The sequence below is a fragment of the Chelonoidis abingdonii genome, chromosome 21 (assembly GCF_003597395.2).
Source record: "Chelonoidis abingdonii isolate Lonesome George chromosome 21, CheloAbing_2.0, whole genome shotgun sequence".
Taxonomy (NCBI): domain Eukaryota; kingdom Metazoa; phylum Chordata; order Testudines; family Testudinidae; genus Chelonoidis; species Chelonoidis abingdonii.
Window position 1 is genome coordinate 5082627 of NC_133789.1, and position 17070 is coordinate 5099696.

General features: G+C 50.0%; 2 protein-coding genes across 2 annotated transcripts in view; one reads left to right on the plus strand and one right to left on the minus strand.

Moving 5' to 3' along the window:
* The window catches only part of GPR179 (G protein-coupled receptor 179), a 42613-nt gene extending 31891 nt beyond the window's left edge, over positions 1–10722 (plus strand). The window contains 1 exon segment of the mRNA XM_032791389.2: positions 996–10722. Coding sequence (XP_032647280.1) covers positions 996–5024 — 4029 coding nt within the window. The 3' untranslated portion in view covers positions 5025–10722.
* A 102-nt stretch (positions 10723–10824) lies between these two features.
* Positions 10825–16899, minus strand: MRPL45 (mitochondrial ribosomal protein L45). Its single transcript, XM_032791281.2, has 7 exons — positions 16677–16899; positions 15790–15907; positions 14508–14606; positions 13808–13856; positions 12775–12924; positions 12519–12692; positions 10825–11625 (listed from the first exon to the last, which is right to left on the minus strand). Exons 1-7 carry the CDS (start codon positions 16768–16770, stop codon positions 11527–11529), a joined length of 783 nt encoding a protein of 260 aa, XP_032647172.2. The 5' UTR covers positions 16771–16899; the 3' UTR covers positions 10825–11526.
* Positions 16900–17070: the final 171 nt, after the last annotated feature.

Below are 17070 nucleotides of genomic sequence, written 5' to 3' on the forward strand. Positions count from 1 at the left end.
TGCTGAAGACCCAGGCACGCAGTGCTGCGGGGTAGAGGGAGGGGTGTCACAAGTGGAGGGTTTTTCCTTTGCAGCTTGAGGGGTTAGCAATGAGGGGTCTGGTTTTCCAAGGTCATGAGACCAGGTTTAAAAATCCTGCATGAATAGATGGGGCTGGTACAATGGATGGCTGTATCCCAGCTTAATCCAACCCCCCTCACCGCCGCCCTCTCTTCCTTCCAACCCTATAGGAAATCCAGACACATTTTACACCCCTGATCAAAAAGGAAAATGAACTCAGAGGCTGATGAGCAACATACATTTCAGAGGTTCACAGGCACAAAGGGCCAGGAGGAGCCTTCCAATGGGATTTAGGCATCTCCCTTTGAAAATCCCACCCCTGAAAAAAAACACCCCTCAAAGAACTGGATGATCCAGTTTAATCAAGGTTCTCTCTGATGTCCCGATCAGCCCAAGGACTGGGCTTAGAAACGCACGCTGGTGAGAGGGGAGGGGAAGCTGAGTAAACACGACTCAGCCCTGATTGGATCAGATTTATCTCATCTCACTTTGGGAGGCTGTATTGCTCTCCAGGGTATGTGCTCCCCCATGTCAGCCCGTCCTGGGAGCAACCAGGCTTGCTGTTAATTCCTGGGCTTGCAGAGATTACCTAGAGCTGGGTGGGAAATGGATTCGTTTTCTGTGGAAAACTTGGGGTAGGTGAAAATAAATTCTAATATGTTGGCTGAAAACCAAAAGAGTTTGATTCTGAACTGCCCTCTGGGTGTCTCATGAACCCATTCTTCTACATAGGCCTAGCCGGCTGCTTGGCTACAATTTCTCAAACTAACAGACCCGGTCCTTTCACTCAAGGAGCAGAGGCCTATGGTTTTAGCTCCAGAACCAAGCCAACCAAGTGGTGTTATTACACTTTAATTGAGTTTTTATATATTTATCGGTGCTCCTTTCTTTTTATCCTCTCTCCTCTGCCTTCCCAAACTCCACCCAACCTGTAGGATGAGTTAAAAAAGCTTTACACGCAGCTGGAGGTCCACAAAACCAAGAAGATGACCGCCAACAACCCTCACCTTCAGAAAAAGAGGAGCTCCAAGAAGGGCCTGGGTCGCTCCATTATGAGGCGTATCACCGAGATACCAGAGTCTGTGTCTCGGCAGTGCAGCAGAGAGGACAAGGAGAGCTCCAGCGGCGCTGGCGGCGGAAGTCGCTCCAGCTCCTACAAAAGAAGGCTTCTGGACTCCGGCAGCTCCAGCGTGAAGGTGAAAGATGACTCCTCCAAGCACAAAGCCTTCTCTCTAAGGAAGTCCCACAGCACCTACGACCATGTGCGGGACCCTAAGGAGGGCTCCTTGCCCCCCAGGCACGACAGTGTCTGCAAGGAACCCCCGCTGCTAGACACCTTGATGAGGAAAAAGCTGGCCAAGAAAGCCTCCGAGAGAACCAACAGTGATTCCCTGGACTCAGCCCCCCTTGTCTATAAGTCTGCCAGTGCCCACAACCTGTTGGCGGACAAGAAACCCCTTCACCCCAAACCGTCCCCCTTGCAGAAATCCCTCAGCGTCCTCACGAGCGCCAGAGAGAAGGCCCTGCTCTTGACCAGCCAGGCGTATGTGGAAGACGGCTGTGAACAAGCTGGAGAAAAGGAGAGGAAGGGGAAGGAGGGAGCTTCCACTCCTGAAACGCAATCCTCAGTGCAGGCGGATGGTGGGGAGGCTGCCAAGCAGGCCCTGGAGGCAGGGAAGCAGCCGCAGAGCAACGACGTAGCCAAAGGGACTGTGAGCTCCCTCCTGCAAGACAGCTTTGACAGGGCTGCCGTTTGCCCCTGGGAGGGGGAAGTGAGCCCGCCAGAGAGCAAGGCACAGAAACACATCACATATGCCCCGATAAAAAGCATCAGTGTCGACAGCTCTCACCTGTTGGGGAGGGCACCCCCTGCCAACAAGAGACCACCACCGCAACCACCCATCAGGTACCAAAGCTTGGCTCATAGCCTCGAAAGGAGTGAGGTTGCCCCCTGGGACTCTCAGGAGCACATGCAGCCTGCCACAGATGCTCCCGGCCAGGGCTTCAAAGATATCGGGGCGCTGATTTACAGCTGTCCATGGGAGGTGGAGGAGCTTTCGGGAAAGATGGATAAGGCAGAGCGGGGAGAAGATAATGTGCAACCTGCGTCCACGCCTGGGAACAGCAGGCTGCCGTTTGTACCTTCCTTTGCTGCAGAAATATGCCCATGGGAACTGGCAGAGGAGAAGATTTTCAATCAGAGTCAGCAGGACAAGACGAGCGAACCAGGAAGTGCTGAGAAACCAAACAGCTCTCCGGGAAAAGCCCAAGGCCTTAAAATCCTCCCCCAGAAAAGCTCCCTCAAGGGTTTAGGGTTAGCCATCAAAGCATTTAACCGGGCAAGGGAGAAGAGCAGCATTAAAAGAAGAAAGGAGGATGAGGGGAGCCAGAGGGAAAGAGAGAAAGAAAGAGAGGCTGGTAGTAGATGCGATAAGCCCAAACTGGCTGAAACCTCAACGCTCTCCAGTGGTGGGACGGCAAGGCAAGAGGCCACAGCCAGAGGTCCTGAGGAAAGCAGGCAGAAAATCAGTAAACAAGCCACCATCTGCCCCTGGGAAGAGGAGACTACAACCCCACACCTGCAAAACAAGGACACCAGCAAAATGTTTGAAATATGCCCCTGGGAAGTGAGGATGGAAGAAGCAGATGGTCCCCAAGATGGGTCAGTGCCAGCCAAAGCAAGCAGCGGAGCAGAAAGGAGGCGTTCAAAAGACACAGGAGACATCATACGTAGGAAGCTGGAGAGGGTGAGAAGCCAATGGGAATCCACATGTCCCTGGGAGATCATAGATTCTGGTGGAGCCCTGCAACCCCTGAGCAGGGATGAGGATAAAACACCCCGTCGCTCCAACATGGACAGCAAGAATCCCGAGGCACGCCCCTGGGAAACCGCAGAGGTGATAACCAGTGTCAAAGATGAAATATGCCCTGTGGACGTGACTGAAGCTCCACCAGTGAAACAGGATAAAGATACAGCTCCCAGAGGGGACAAGAGCATCCCACTGAAAGCAGCGGCAGGTCCAGGCAAAACACCGACGACGAGGAGCAGCCAGCGAGAGGCCATCTGCCCCTGGGAGAGCCTGGACATGGAGGAACTGTCAGCAAAAGCTGACACAAAACACACTGATCTGCCTAAAGGGACTTCAAAGAAATCTGACAGCGTCGAGAGCAGAAAAGCAGAGGTTTGCCCGTGGGAAACAGAGGAGGTCGAAACCAGTGTTAATGCTGAAACCTACCCCTGGGAGGTGGCTGATGCGCCATCAGAGAAAGGAACTTTATTAAGAAAAGTTGGTTTGGCTTCCAAAGAGAATAAGATCATCAGGTCAAAAGCAACAGGTCCCTCTATAACACTGGAGAAGGGGAGCAGCCAGAGAGAATCCATCTGCCCCTGGGAGACCATGGATGCGAAGGAACCACCAATAAACCCAGCTTCCAAAAGTTTTGAACTGGCTAAAGTTGCCTCCAAGAAATCGGACAGTGCTGATAACAAAAAGGCAGAGGTTTGTCCATGGAAAAGTGCAGAGGTTGAAACCAGCATTCAAATGGAAATCTGCCCCTGGGAAGCGGCTGAAGCACCATCAGATAAAGGGAAAGTAAAACAGGAGAGCAATGGAGCTTACAGAGCCGGTTCAAGGGGGACTGGAGATATGCCATCTAAGAAGTTGGAAACCGGGGGCAGCCAGCGAGAATCTGTCTGCCCCTGGGAGAGTATGGACAAGGAGGAACTCTCAGTCAAGCCTGCGACTAAAAGCCTAGATCTGTATCAAGCAGCTTCAAAGAAATCGCACAGTACTGAAAGCAAGAAGGCAGAGGTTTGCCCCTGGGAAAATGCAGACATTGAAGCCAGTGTTAAAACTGAAATCTGCCCCTGGGAAGTGGCTGAGACTCCACCAGAGAAAGGAACAAGGGAGAAAGTTGGTCTCTCCAAAGGCGAACAGAGCATCACCTCGAAAGCAGCAGCAGGTCCATCTAAAACGCTGGAGAAGGGAAACAGCCAGTGAGAGTCCATCTGCCCCTGGGAGAGCCTGAGCGTGGAGGAATCCTCTGTAAAAATGGACAATAAAAGCTTTGAACCATCCAAAGGCCCTTCAAAGAAATCCAGCAGTGTGGAGAGCAAAAAGGGCGATGTTTGCCCTTGGGAAAGCAAGGAGGTTGAAGCCAGTGTTAAAGCTGAAATATGCCCTTGGGAAATGTCTGGAGCTCCATCAGCTAAAGGGAAATTAACACAGGACACAAGTCAGGGGGAAGAGACAGGTTCAAGAGGAACTGGAGACATCCCAGCTAAAAAGCTGGAGAAGGGAAGCAGCCAGCGAGAGTCCATCTGCCCTTGGAAGGACTCCTCTATAACAACTGACCTGGGCAAAATTCCGTCGAGGAAATCTGACAGCGTCGAAAGCACGAAGTCCGATATTTGCCCTTGGGAAGGATTAGATCCAAAAGCGATTGAGAAAGCAAGTTTGAAGGCGGAAATATGTCCGTGGGACATCGAAGGAGCCTTGTCCAGTCAGGCAGTCGTGGAAACAGCCAGCACAGCTGTCACAGAAACTCCAACAGCCCAGCTGAAAAAATCAAAAAGTAAACCCATGGGCCAGGCTGAACACAAGCCGCTGCATCGCCTTGTGCCTGACCCCAAGCCCCCGAGAGGTTTCAGCAAAGGCCATAGCATGATGGCAGATGTGCTCCCCTGGGAAGTGGGCGTGGCACCCATCGTGACCAGGTGTCTTAGCACAGGTAGCAGCATGATGGCAGACATCTGCCCGTGGGAAGCAGAAGGGGCTCCAATGGCGGCCGCAAAGGATGAAGTAGAAACTAGCAAAATCTCGGAGGTGCATCCGCTGGAGGCAGGAGACATCAGTCCCGTCCGCGCCACCCCACCTGAAAGCAAAACAGCAGAAAAACAGAGAGGGGAAACCAGGGGTCCCAGCCCAACCAAATCAGATGTCTGCCCATGGGACTGTGAGTAGCTTTTTCCATACGGGTAGGAAACGAATGCAGATGAGGTGAAAAGGCGGCTTCAACCAATGACTGCTTCAATTCTTAGTGCAGCCTACTGTGTGTACACCAAACCTGTACATGATTAAGGACATGACTGAATCCTACGCTGACAATGTGATGGCGTCGGTAACAAAATCCTAGACGCAAATATCCTTGATCCTCTCAGTTAGTGGACATGAACCACACTTGGACTCTCTATGGGTCACTCCTGTCAGGGGACAGTTGCAATTTTCTGCCTTCACTGAAAACCCAAGTCAACTGTGATACTCTGCAGATTCCATCCGTTGTCTGTCAAAGCATAGCGAGGTTCCATAGTGTCCTCTTTGTCAAACCAGTGGTATTGGAAAGCGTTAAGACCATCCTCAAAGCCAGCCTCACCCACTTTCACCGGCCATATGTCCAACGAGCTCATCTAAAATTGGAACTCGCTAAACAAAAAGTCTCAGCTGCGAGCTCTGGAGAAATGAGGAGGGATGTGCATGGCGTCCATCATATGATTCTCCGTTTACGTTTACAGCTATGTGTCAGTTAGCTGATTGTCTAGAAGTGCGTGGAACTACTTGGTGTGCAAACCAATGGGTCCATACAGGAGGGTAAATCAAACAATGAGAGGTCAATAAGCCTTACACCCAAAATGCCGCTCATCCTTCGTCTAACAGAGGAACCTTACTGCTCCCTTGAGCTACTTACGTTGAGGTTTATATTTTCCCAAGTCACTGACCCTCTCTCCTGAGCCTGAGACCACCAAGGTCACCTCCTGTGAGGTCCTGAGCACCTTCACATTATTGCTGTTTAACATTTGTATTTATAGTAGAGGCCCCAGTCAGGATCAAGACTCCACTGTGCCGTGCGCAGGTCTGTAATGACAAGATAGCTCTTTGGGGCAAGGACTACCAATCGTAGCAAAGGAGGGGAGCTAGCCAGTGGAGAAAACACACACACACGAGGGGACAAGGCAACAGGGAAACAGTTGTGTCTGGCGTAATAAGCAGCACTTTGGGCACACAGCTGGAGTCTAAGATTTGAAGACAACGGGTATCGAGAGACTTCTGCAATTGACAGGCTCGGACCCTGAACGTCAATGAAAAGCCTATTGTGCAGAGCCAAACAAAACGTAATAGTGAGAGGGAACAAGGGGACAAGGTCAATGCAATGATGAGGCCGAGGAGGAAAGGGAAGATGCTTTTCAAGTCATTGCCAACAGCCCAACTGATCACTCATCAAATGCTGCTGCCATCTTCATTCTGGCGAAGGGTAACTCCAATGATCTAGTTCAGGTTCTGAAGCTCAAGACAAACAAGCTGCTGCTTATGTTCCACTCCAGTCCTGTGTCACTCTGCTGCCTAGATTTCAAATTAATTTACCTTTAAATTCCCCACAAAGGCCCTGAACCAGTCACACAAATTTTATGCATCTGAAACGAGCCATTTTGGTTTCGTTCCAGTGATGCTGGCTCAGTGCCTGAATGTTACTGTGAGTGAGTGATTCTCTTTTCTCTTGCCACAAATCTCTACATGTCTTCCCAGGGAATAAGCTAACCTTCAGGCCATTCCAATGCTTCGCTTTTAGAAACCTTGGTATTAACGAACCCCAGGGATCGGTCACCACACTACCAGCAGTACACCTGGCTAAATACACTGCACTGTTACACCACTGTCACGGGAACTCCAACTTAAGGGTGTTTATTGTCTTAACTAACCATGCCACTAACTTTCCAAAGCACTTTGTCTTTACTGGTTACTGTGTGTGTCTGTGCAATCACACCCTGTGCAAACATGCCTAGGGCTACGATTCAGCTTCCCGGCACAGAAGGCAACCAAGCCTTTCCAGGAAGGGTAATCGCTTTCATCAACAGTGTTTTCACTGTCCAGAATAGCAAGCCTTCACTTTCAGACTACACAGAGGAGTGTGTTTTCCTGGATGCCTTTATTGTCCTGTCCCCACCCGACCCCCACCACCCACCTTTGGGTGGAGGTGGGAGATGTTAGATCTGCTGGAAGCCCAGTCCCCAAAAGAGCCTAATGCTGCAGCAGCCCGTATAAGGGCCCCCATGCAGAGGAGGGCATATGCTGGGCACCTGAGCAGCATGGATCAATGTGGTGGGTCCTTAGGCCCCAGGCAGGAGAGCAGAAGTGGAGCTGGGCAAGGACCAAGGTGCGTCAGCAGAAGGGCGCACGGGAAGCTAGCAGTACCTACCTGCCCACCCCATGCCTGGCTCTTGGCAGTGCCTCCTTCTCCCCAGGACCAACATTTGCTGGTTCTCTCCACATGGGAACTGTACAATGGAAGGCGCACGCAACTTCCTCCCCCTGGAACTTCCCATGGGAGGAGACGCGGTGCCTGACGCGGGCAGCGGCAGATTGACCGTGGACAATTACTGACCACAGACAGAAAGAGAAATACACAGGAAAGCTTTCCCCACAAGGAGAGAAATGGGGGGAGAACAGCCAGGGCCAGCCTTAGAGGTCCCCACCCAGCTCCAAGCTCCGTCCAGCAGTGGTTCGCTGCCCAGGTAGCATAGGTCTGAGACCATTACAGAGAAAGCGCTGTGAGAGAAATGCCAGTTCTACCAATTTGATCTTGTCCCTTTCCCCCCTTCTCTCCAGGAGTCAGGGCTGCTTGGGACAGTAACTTCCCAGTATTCATTACCTCTGCCATCTGTTCCATTCAGATGGGAGCAGTGAGATCAGAGACAGCAAAACTGAATGTTTTAGCTTTGTTCCCCATCACGTGGCTTTGGCCCCGGATTTGTCTCCTCTCCCCTCCCATCCTTTCCTTTCACTGTGTCCGTAGGGAGTAGCGATGCCGTAGCGTACGTAACTTTCAGCGGTGAATGTTACACAAGATCATCCGATTGTGTAAGAAAATGTACATACAGAGAATAAAGAGTTATCTATATCCATAGGCAGAACTACTGGCTGTGATTTATTGCTGGGGTTTTCCCATCGCTTCTTTCTCAACACTTTGGTGTGGCTGAGACTGTGGCTCAGAGATTATGGGATCACTGATTTCACTATAGGCCCAAGCAGTGCATCGTTTGACAAGCTGGTCTGCATAACTTTCCCCAGTGCTGTTCCTCCAGTTAGGGGAAGCTTTTGCATACCCAGCCTTCACTGCAGGCCATCTCTTGTTGTACAGAATTTAACACTGTCCTTTCACAAGGCATGGGGTCGAGTGGGCGGAAGGTCACACAGGGAAGCAACTGTGCTTCTGCTCACCTGGCACTTTGGTGCAAGTGTCTATCTCTGTACAGGAACACACGGTCCTGGAGAGAGGGAGCACAGTGTAGCGAGTAGAACATTGGACTGAAAATCGGGGGCTATCCCTGCCTCTGCCGCTGACGAGCGGGGGCTATCCCTGCCTCTTTTGAGTAAGTCACTTGTCTACTTAGATTAAGCACTCCGGGACAGACAGGGTTTGCACAGCACAGCCTTCAGCTGGGTTGGGGCCTCTAGGTGCTAAATAATGTTAATGGAAGAGACACTACAGGATTACACAAGGCAGCAGAACAGACACTAAGTTGCAGGGTCTGTTTAACTGCAGCACAGACGTTCCCCTGATGAGCACAAACCCATTCAACAACGTCAGTAAGAAAAGAATGGGCACCTTTCACTCAGAGCCCACACGCTATGGATTCTGAACTAAAAAACAGAGCAGGGAAGGCACCTGGGTCTGGGTTTGTATCGTACAGACTATACCAGCAGCTTTCGCCTCCACAGCCTCAAAATGGGTCTGAAACTGTAATTTTTCTTAGGTAGCTGGTCCCCTCCCAGCCTGTGGGGATTTCCCTATAAGCCCTGAGCCCATGGGTTGACTATCCTCTGAAAGCTCTGTTTAGAAGATGCTCTTTTGGAAAAGACGGGGGGGGATTTGGGTTCAAAAATCAAGGGATTCTTAAAGAGGTTCCATTGCTGGCTTTGCTCCCAATGGAGAGAACGAGGCCTTGGCTGAGATGTCAGAAATACTCCACTCGCAGGAGATATTTAAGATTTATGCAAGAATCAGTAGTTAAGAGTCTCTTACTGCAGGCTCCATATGGAACAGACGGGACCAACTCTCCTCTGAGGCAGGAGTAGTGCTCTCAAATCCCACTGCACATGGTCCCCCGAAGAGGGCCAAGTAGCAGACAAGGGGTTCTGGCATCTGCTAAAACATGAACAGCTGTATTGTTAGTAAAAGCAAAAGGAATGAGTCTGAGGACAAGTCAAGAAAGCACCCTTGGCTTCTCCCCCAAGAGACCAAACATGTAATCTGCGGTGTAGGCACTTTCCAAACGCTGCACTCTGGGAAAACCTGGGAGACTGAAGAAAATGGAGGGTCTCCTGCCTTAGGTTCACGCCCCTGAGAAATCAGGAGGGGCACTTACGCATTTGTAAGAAATGTTTCTATTTCTAAGCCAATAAAACTGGCTTTAGGTTGCAAGCTCTCTGGGGCAGCACTTGCCACCATGGGGCCATGCGTTAAAGTAACATAGGACGTGGTCAGTTTCTAAGAACGCGGTATTCCCAGTAGGTGTGAGCATCGTTCCTCGAAGCAAGTTTCAAAATGCAGCTACATCCAGACTGGGATTGCTCTGAGGACTAGGAGCCAGCGGTATTCTAGCGAGTGCTGCAGCTTGTGACCTCATTCAAGTCACTTGCTCCTCTCCCTCTCCTTTGGAAAGCCAACTAGGATGCCGGAGACTTAGCTGGGGTAAACCCCGAAGCCAGTACTTTGCTACTCTCCCAGGGTGGGTGACAGGGCAGCTTCTATTCACTAAACAGAATACCCCAGCCAGGCTACACTGCTGCCTTCACACCACTCCCCCAGCGCAGTGACACACAGGCAGAGCAAGGGGGATGCTGGTCCCCAAGGCAGCCCTTGCAAGCAGAATGCCAACTCAAAGCAAAATGGGAGGGAGGGAGAAGCTACATGAACAGCCCAAGGAGGGGGCAGGAGCTAACTGGAGCTGGTGGGGAGCCTTTTACTTCTCTCACAGGGAGACAAGAGTGAGGCAAAGGGAACATAAGACTGGCCATACTGGGTCCATCCAGTCCAGTGTCCTGTCTTCCAACACTGGCCAATGCCAGGTGCCCCAGAGGGAGTGAATAGAACAGGTAATGATCAAGTGATCTCTCTCCTGCCATCCATCTCCACCCTCTGACAAACAGAGGCTAGGGACACCATTCCTTACCCAGCCTGGCTAATAAATTCATGGAGGTTAAGTCCATTAATGGCTATCTAGTTCTCTTTTAAACCCTGTTATAGTCCTAGCCTTCACAACCTCCTCAGGCAAGGAGTTCCACAGGTTGACTGTGCGCTGTGTGAAGAAATACTTCCTTTTGTTTTAAACCTGCTGCCGATTAATTTCATTTGGTGGCCCCTAGTTCTTATATTATGGGAACAAGTAAATAACTTTTCCTTATTCACTTTCTCCACACCACTCATGATTTTCTATACCTCTATCATATCCCCCCTTAGTCTCCTCTTTTCCAAGCTGAAAAGTCCTAGCCTCTAATCTCGCCTCATACGGGACCCATTCCAAATCCCTAATCATTTTAGTTGCCCTTTTCTGAACTTTTTCAGATGACTCAGGCTGTCCTACTGGGAAAGTGGGGCTGCAAAAACTTGTGAGAGCAAATATGTCCTCCCAACCACCGCCCAACGTAGCCACTGTCAGCAATATACCATCATCCATCTTCACGATCAACAATCTGATACAGACCTTCCAGAAGCACCAACAGCAAAACCTGCTGCCTCTTGGGCTGCAAACTGCAATTAACAAAACTGTCTGGGTCAACGAATCAGTGGAGTTTTATTACATTACATGAGAAGTATTACAACCCCATTAGGGAGCTGCCCACTTCTGGGTGCAAGCCGGGTGGATGGCAATCGACAGCCTGGTTTCCAGCATTTGAGCGGGAGAGTTTGATGCTCGCCTTCCACACATTGTTATTGTGACTATCAGGGCATAGAGCAAAGGAGGAGAACAGGGGGTTCAGAATCACAGAATCCAGGGGTAGGCACCACCCCCTGAGGCAAACTAGGGGAAGGAAAAAAGAAAAGGATGGTCAGTGCTAGCACAGCGGGACTTGCAGTGCAGATTAAGGGGGCAGCAACGGTATATAAAGACAGTGCCCCACACTCTGCACCTATAGATACTCCTCTGGCCAATGAAGCAGGGATCATCCCCTGCACTGAGAGTTGCTTAATGAGCAATTCTGAAGATGTGGGATCACTGGTCTCCAAAGCAAAACTGATACAGTTTGAGAGGCAGCACGTTAGATGGCGTGTGGTCCAGCGAAGAGCCAACCCACACTGGGCAGCATTCTGCTCGCTGTAAGTTTCCCTGCACAGACTTCTCTGCTGGCGTCTCTGCTCAGTTGAAATGGAGAACTGCAGTCGCACTGCTTGCTGATCATGCAACCGAAGAGCAGTCCCATCTCTAGTCTATTGCTTTCTCACCCCCGTTGCTGCCCCATCCATCCGCCGTTATTTGTACCACTGCGTCTGTTTGGGCTTTGGAATTTCACACTGGATCTCATCAAATTCTTGTGAGGGGTCCAGGACGGGGCCAGGGACCATCACCGTCTGAGAGAGCAAGACATCGAATTAGCTTGCCACCAGACTGACTGCAGAGAAGCTCTGTGCTGAAAGCCCCTGAGCTAACAGAAAAACACCTTCGCAGGCTACAAAGGTAGCCACAGAGTTATGGCACTGCACAGCCCTCAAGCAGGAAGGTGGCCAGATGATGCATGTGTGGTGGGAACATCTGTTCCATTTCTCTCATCTCACCAGCCTTCCTTAGCTGGAACCTGTCTGCTGTAACAGGTGATTGCCAAAGCAGCAATAGCCCATGCACGTCTCTGCCTGGCCACATGCAGCAGCTGCAAGCCCAGGGAGTGTAAATGGCCAAAAGGGGTTGACTTCCTCCTCCAATCAACTCTCAGGTCAATAAAAATCAGTGCATATAGTGTCTTCCAGCTGAAGAGCTGAAATGCTTTACAAACCTTAACTGATTAAGCCTTCCAACACCCCAAGATGGGGATAGGTCAGCGTTACCCCCATTTTACAGATGGGGAAGTTAAGTCACTCGCTAGAGGACGAACAGCATGTATGTGGTCGAGCCAGGCTCTCCTGTGCTTTAGCCACAAGATCATCCCTTTCCCTGGGCTTCCCACACCATTCAAACCCCAAAGCTCCTAGTCCCCATTCCAACCAGCCGCACCAGGCAGTGGCTCAATTATACCTAGCCCGATGTATTATTCTTTGCCCAAATCCTTGTAGAAGCTACTTGGTGATATCCAAATGGCACAGAATGGCAACAGGGGCTAGTGCACGCACTGGAGAGTCTCCAGCAGTCAAGCTGCGAAGATCCTGAAAGAGCAGCTTTTGAGCACAGGACTTGAGGGGTGGGGGTAGTTTTGCAGATTTATCAGATGGTCTATGAAGCAGGAGTGGGTGCCCACTCTCAGATGTGTTACCTTGATAATGGGGTCCTTTGGCGGAGCCCAGGCTGGCACTATCTTGCCGTGTAGCCTCCAAGACCCATAAGGATTGACCAGGTGCCTCTCGAATATGACATACTCCAAAACATCTTTCGGCACCTGCTCCCCACCATACATCAGCCGTCCAAACCGGTCATAGATAGCCAAGGTCTGTAGGGAGAACCATGAAACCTGTCATGCGGACATCAAACAAGGGCTGGTTGTGCAACACCATGCAGATAAGAGACCGTACCTGTCGGGTGTGCATGCGGACTGTCACCTGTCCATACAGATTGTCCTTGTTCACCATATCTGGGCACCGAATCTGAACCACTCTGGGAGGCTCCAGCGACTCCACAAAGCTCCAGCGGATGGTTTTGTATCTGTTCCCACGCACCATTTCCTAGGGAGAAAATGATGTCACTTAGCAACACGAAGATGAATTGGTCGACAGGCTCCAGCACTCAGGGGACAGAGAAGCTCCAAATTCGTGAAGAAGTAAGTGCGCCATCTGTGCTCACGTGGCACAATGGTGAGACGCAGAACATGAGGGGTTAACTCCGGGCCCTCTGGTCGCAGTGCTGAGCACTGTTACAAAAACTCAGTATGACCAGGGCACCGTAAAAGGCGCTCAGCTTTCCATGGGGATATGGATGAATGCTTTCCAGTATCACTCTTACCCCAATACAAAGGAACTCAAAGACATGGGCCAGTTTACACACTTCCTTAGCACTGTTTTAACAGCATCTCAGGGAAATGAAAACAAGGTTGATCTCAGCTGAACTGCACCTCCCCTTATGTTTCCAATGCAACAGAAATTAATGTGGCTTTGTTTACTTCCTCTGACTGCTCAAACAGGGTCCCTCTGTTAGTTACTGGGGCAGAGCCAAAGAGGCAGCTACAACTCTCTTTGGGCCTGATTCTGTTGCCACTGATATCAACAGGGGAGTTTAGTATTCTCTCCAATGGGGGCAGCAAGCCCGTTGTGGAGAGCCTACAAAAATTATGTTCATTGTTCTCTAAAAGGTACATCAAATTCTGGTCCGTAACACACAGCAGCATCCCTTCAGCTCCAGTCAGATCCCAAACTCATGTGTTTACAAGACACTTCCATACTGATCCCGAGATAAACATGGAATGTATGCTATAAAGTGCCTGGTCCTTAACTCCCAGCTAGACTTGTGTTCTGCCTCATTTCTCTGAGTACAAAGAAAGAAAGGAGACTGCTGATGGTTCAGCCTGTTAGTGGTTTCTAAAGGACATGCTGACTCCAGATAAATATTTACCGGGTAGCAGCGTTCAGTCACCAGGGAGTGAAGTTTCTGCTTGTTGAAACTGTAAAGTGAAATACACCACATTACTCAGATGCACGTGCTGAAAAGACACACCCAAGAAGCCCTGCTTCCCACACGTTGTATATAATCCACTGGCAAAATGCAAAGGGCTGAGCTGTGAACCGGGATTTCAGATGAAGGACAGAGCCCAAATGGAACCAGGCCCCAAAGGCAATGACATTTAACAGCAGGACTCCCTGGGGAAGCCAAATATGTCTCAACTGTTTTATTGACGGCTAAAACTGTAACTAAGCAAGATGCAATTTTGAAATGTTTTGTTTTATTACTGGAAAGTGGTGCAAATTAGCATGACAATCAAAACAATCCCTCAGGGGCCTGATATCCAGAGGTGCTGAGTGTTCACGTTTCCACCGATTTCAGTGAGCGCAGCAGATGCAACACATCTGGAAATCAGGCCCCAAATATATTTGCCACCTCTTGTTTCTTGCTGTCCTTGTCAGCTGGAATTAAAGGAGTATCGGCCTGTGGCATCTCAGCCACCTCCTATTCATGGAGGTAGCAGCAGGAAAATACACAGCACCTGAGAAATAAAGAGGGTCTACTAAAAAGAGAGGAGGAAAGAATATAGCACATAAGTGGGGCCATGGGAAAACCCTGAAAAACCACAACACCCAGAAAGAACAGCTCTTACTTTGTCAGGCAATTGTGAGCTTCAATGAATATCTCCTGGGCCTTCTCGGGGAACGTTCTAGTGCTGAAGTAAGGATCATAATCTTTTACCTTCCGGATTCTGCAAAGACAAGTATAAGAAATGCTTTATGATGGGAGCTGGTCTGACGCCCTCAGCATCCAATGGCTTACAGCGAATATAGTGCTCTTGAGCAAAGTGCAATTCAGAACCCTCACATCCTCCAGATCAAGACAGCTTCACCGGGGGAGGGATAGCTCAGTGGTTTGAGTATTGGCCTCCTAAACCCAGGGGTTGTGGGTTCAATCCTTGAGGGGGCTATTTAGAGATCTGGGGCAAAAATCAGTACTTGGTCCAACTAGTGAAGGCAGGGGGCTGGACTCAATGACATTTCGAGGTCCCTTCCAGTTCTAGGAGATGAAGTATAGCTGCCGTTTTTATTTTCTTTAATCTCAGCTTCCATTAAGAAGTCACTGATTAGGGACTCTCTGATGACACAGTCTCCTTGTGCCATGAGAAGCTATTACATGGGTGGAGTGTGTGGTCTAGAATAACCAACAACCATACAGCACATAACATTGCAACAAAAGTCAGGCAATTTGCCCCGTGACTAGTGCCTCGCGCTCACTCCCAATGGCAGAGATTCATGCTGAAGTTTCCAATCAGTGGCTTTGCAAGCGAGCAGAGGCTGTGGACATGGAAGGGAAGTAGAGAGGAAGGACAGCCATGTGATTAACCTACTGGAGTGGGAATCAAGAGTTCTGGGTTCAATTTTCAGCTCTGCCACTGACCCCCGTGTGACATTGAGCATGTCATCTAATCCTTATACCTTGGTTCCCCGAAAAAGGGGATGATAATACTTCCTCTCTCCTCCAACCCTTTGTCTTGTCTATTTAGATTGTAAATTCTCTAGAGCAGGGACGGCCTCTTACTCTGTCTACACAGTGTCTAGCAAAGTACAGCACCAATCTTAGCTGGGGACTGTGGACACAAGTGTAACACAAACAACAACAACAAACGGAAGTCTAGCCATCATCTGTCAGGAGGCAGTGCATCAGGGACACGGTCCCCTGAGGACAAAAAACTGATGAGTAAATCACAGCCCCCCAAGATTATTTGGTGGTATCACAGAAATAGCAGAGTTAGCGGCACTGACACAGGACAGTACAGCAATAAGGTGAGATCCGGGTGGAAAAACTAAGCACCCTACTGTTGCAAGCAAAGTTTTGCAGTGGAACTGCTGCTACACTGAAGGAGCTCCTGAAAGGAAGCCTGAGATACATACGCGAATTGTGAAGCAGCACTCTGCTTCAGCTGCTCTGCTCTTTGCCTCAGCCCCTCCCTTGACAGAGAAGACAAGCGGGCATCACCCTCAGGAGGCACATAGGGGTCAAAAATTCCAGCTGTATTAGAGAGAGAGAGAGAGCAGGAAGAGATCAACACCATGGCAACAGGTTAGGTTCTTAAAGAAACATGAAAGTCTCAAGAAAACAAACTGTTGAAATACTAGATAGTCAGGTAGAAGTATGTTTAGTCCCTAAACATGCTTTTATCCCAAAACCTAAAGGAAGGAGCAGAGGTACAGAGGGGATTAAAAAGCTCAGAGGATCGATAATAGTAGCAAATCACTGCTACAGCACTGGCCCCTAAACAGCACAGGTTTGGACCTAAAGTTATTACCATCTATCGGCTATTGGGTGGCCCCTGTAAGAGGTATATTGTGAGTTTCAATCCAGTCTCCACAACACATGAAACACCACCACAATCATCAATAACTGGCCCCCTTCATGGCGGATCGGGGTTGAATGGGTCAGAGAGACTGGACTCCCCTCTCAATCCTAGAGGCAGTCCTTGCAGATCACAGAAAGGCATATTCCCATGGGGGAAACGAAAGCTTGCCATGCACTATCTATTCCATCTCTGATCCATTTGTCCGGCACCATTCAGCAGCACTAAACAGAAGTTAAGTATGAGGGTTATTCTCTCTACGTAGAGGCAGTGAGTGTAATCAGCACCAACGGCCCCATTTTGAACCAATGCACTAGATTGAGAAAGGGTCCAGATTTGTTAGGTTACTGGTCCCAAAGTTCTGCCTACGTTTAGTTCTCCCTCTATCCCACATCCAACTCTCATCCCTAGAAGATACCAACAGCCTTTTGATCCTGTTCCTACCTGTGCAGGCAAGATTGATGGGGCGTTCTGGGGGCTCGTAAGGGATCACAATGCCCGCAGCCCTGGCTTTCAACTTCTGCTCCTCCTGAGTCATATGCTTGGCACTGACAGAAGGAGGGATAAAGTGCCGTCGCTTTGTTCTCACCGGGACCAGAAGCGAGGTCTGAGTCAGTCTGGTAGGACTGAGTAAGGGTTCTACGCCCTGAGGAAAAAACGCAGAAAGTCAAGCACCCAACCTTCCTAGCTGCCGCCTCACCCACCTCTTCAGCTCACCACAGCCTCCCCCCCAGTTCAATCTGCATCCCCCCAAACCCCACAGCCTCCCCCAGCTCACTATGCACCCCCCAAGTTCTACAGCCCCCAGCCTCAATCTGCATCCTCCAAAACCCCCCAG

What these genes read in the sequence shown, in the direction of transcription:
- MRPL45 (XM_032791281.2), bottom strand. Translation starts at nt 16,770, where the DNA reads ATGACTCAGGAGGAGCAGAAGTTGAAAGCCAGGGCTGCGGGCATTGTG. An exon ending in AGTGCTGCTTCACAATTCGC is followed by an intron (nt 14,607 to 15,789) that starts GTATGTATCTCA and finishes TTGTCTTTGCAG; the next exon opens with AATCCGGAAGGTAAAAGATT. An exon ending in TCCGCATGCACACCCGACAG is followed by an intron (nt 12,693 to 12,774) that starts GTACGGTCTCTT and finishes TTCTCCCTACAG; the next exon opens with ACCTTGGCTATCTATGACCG.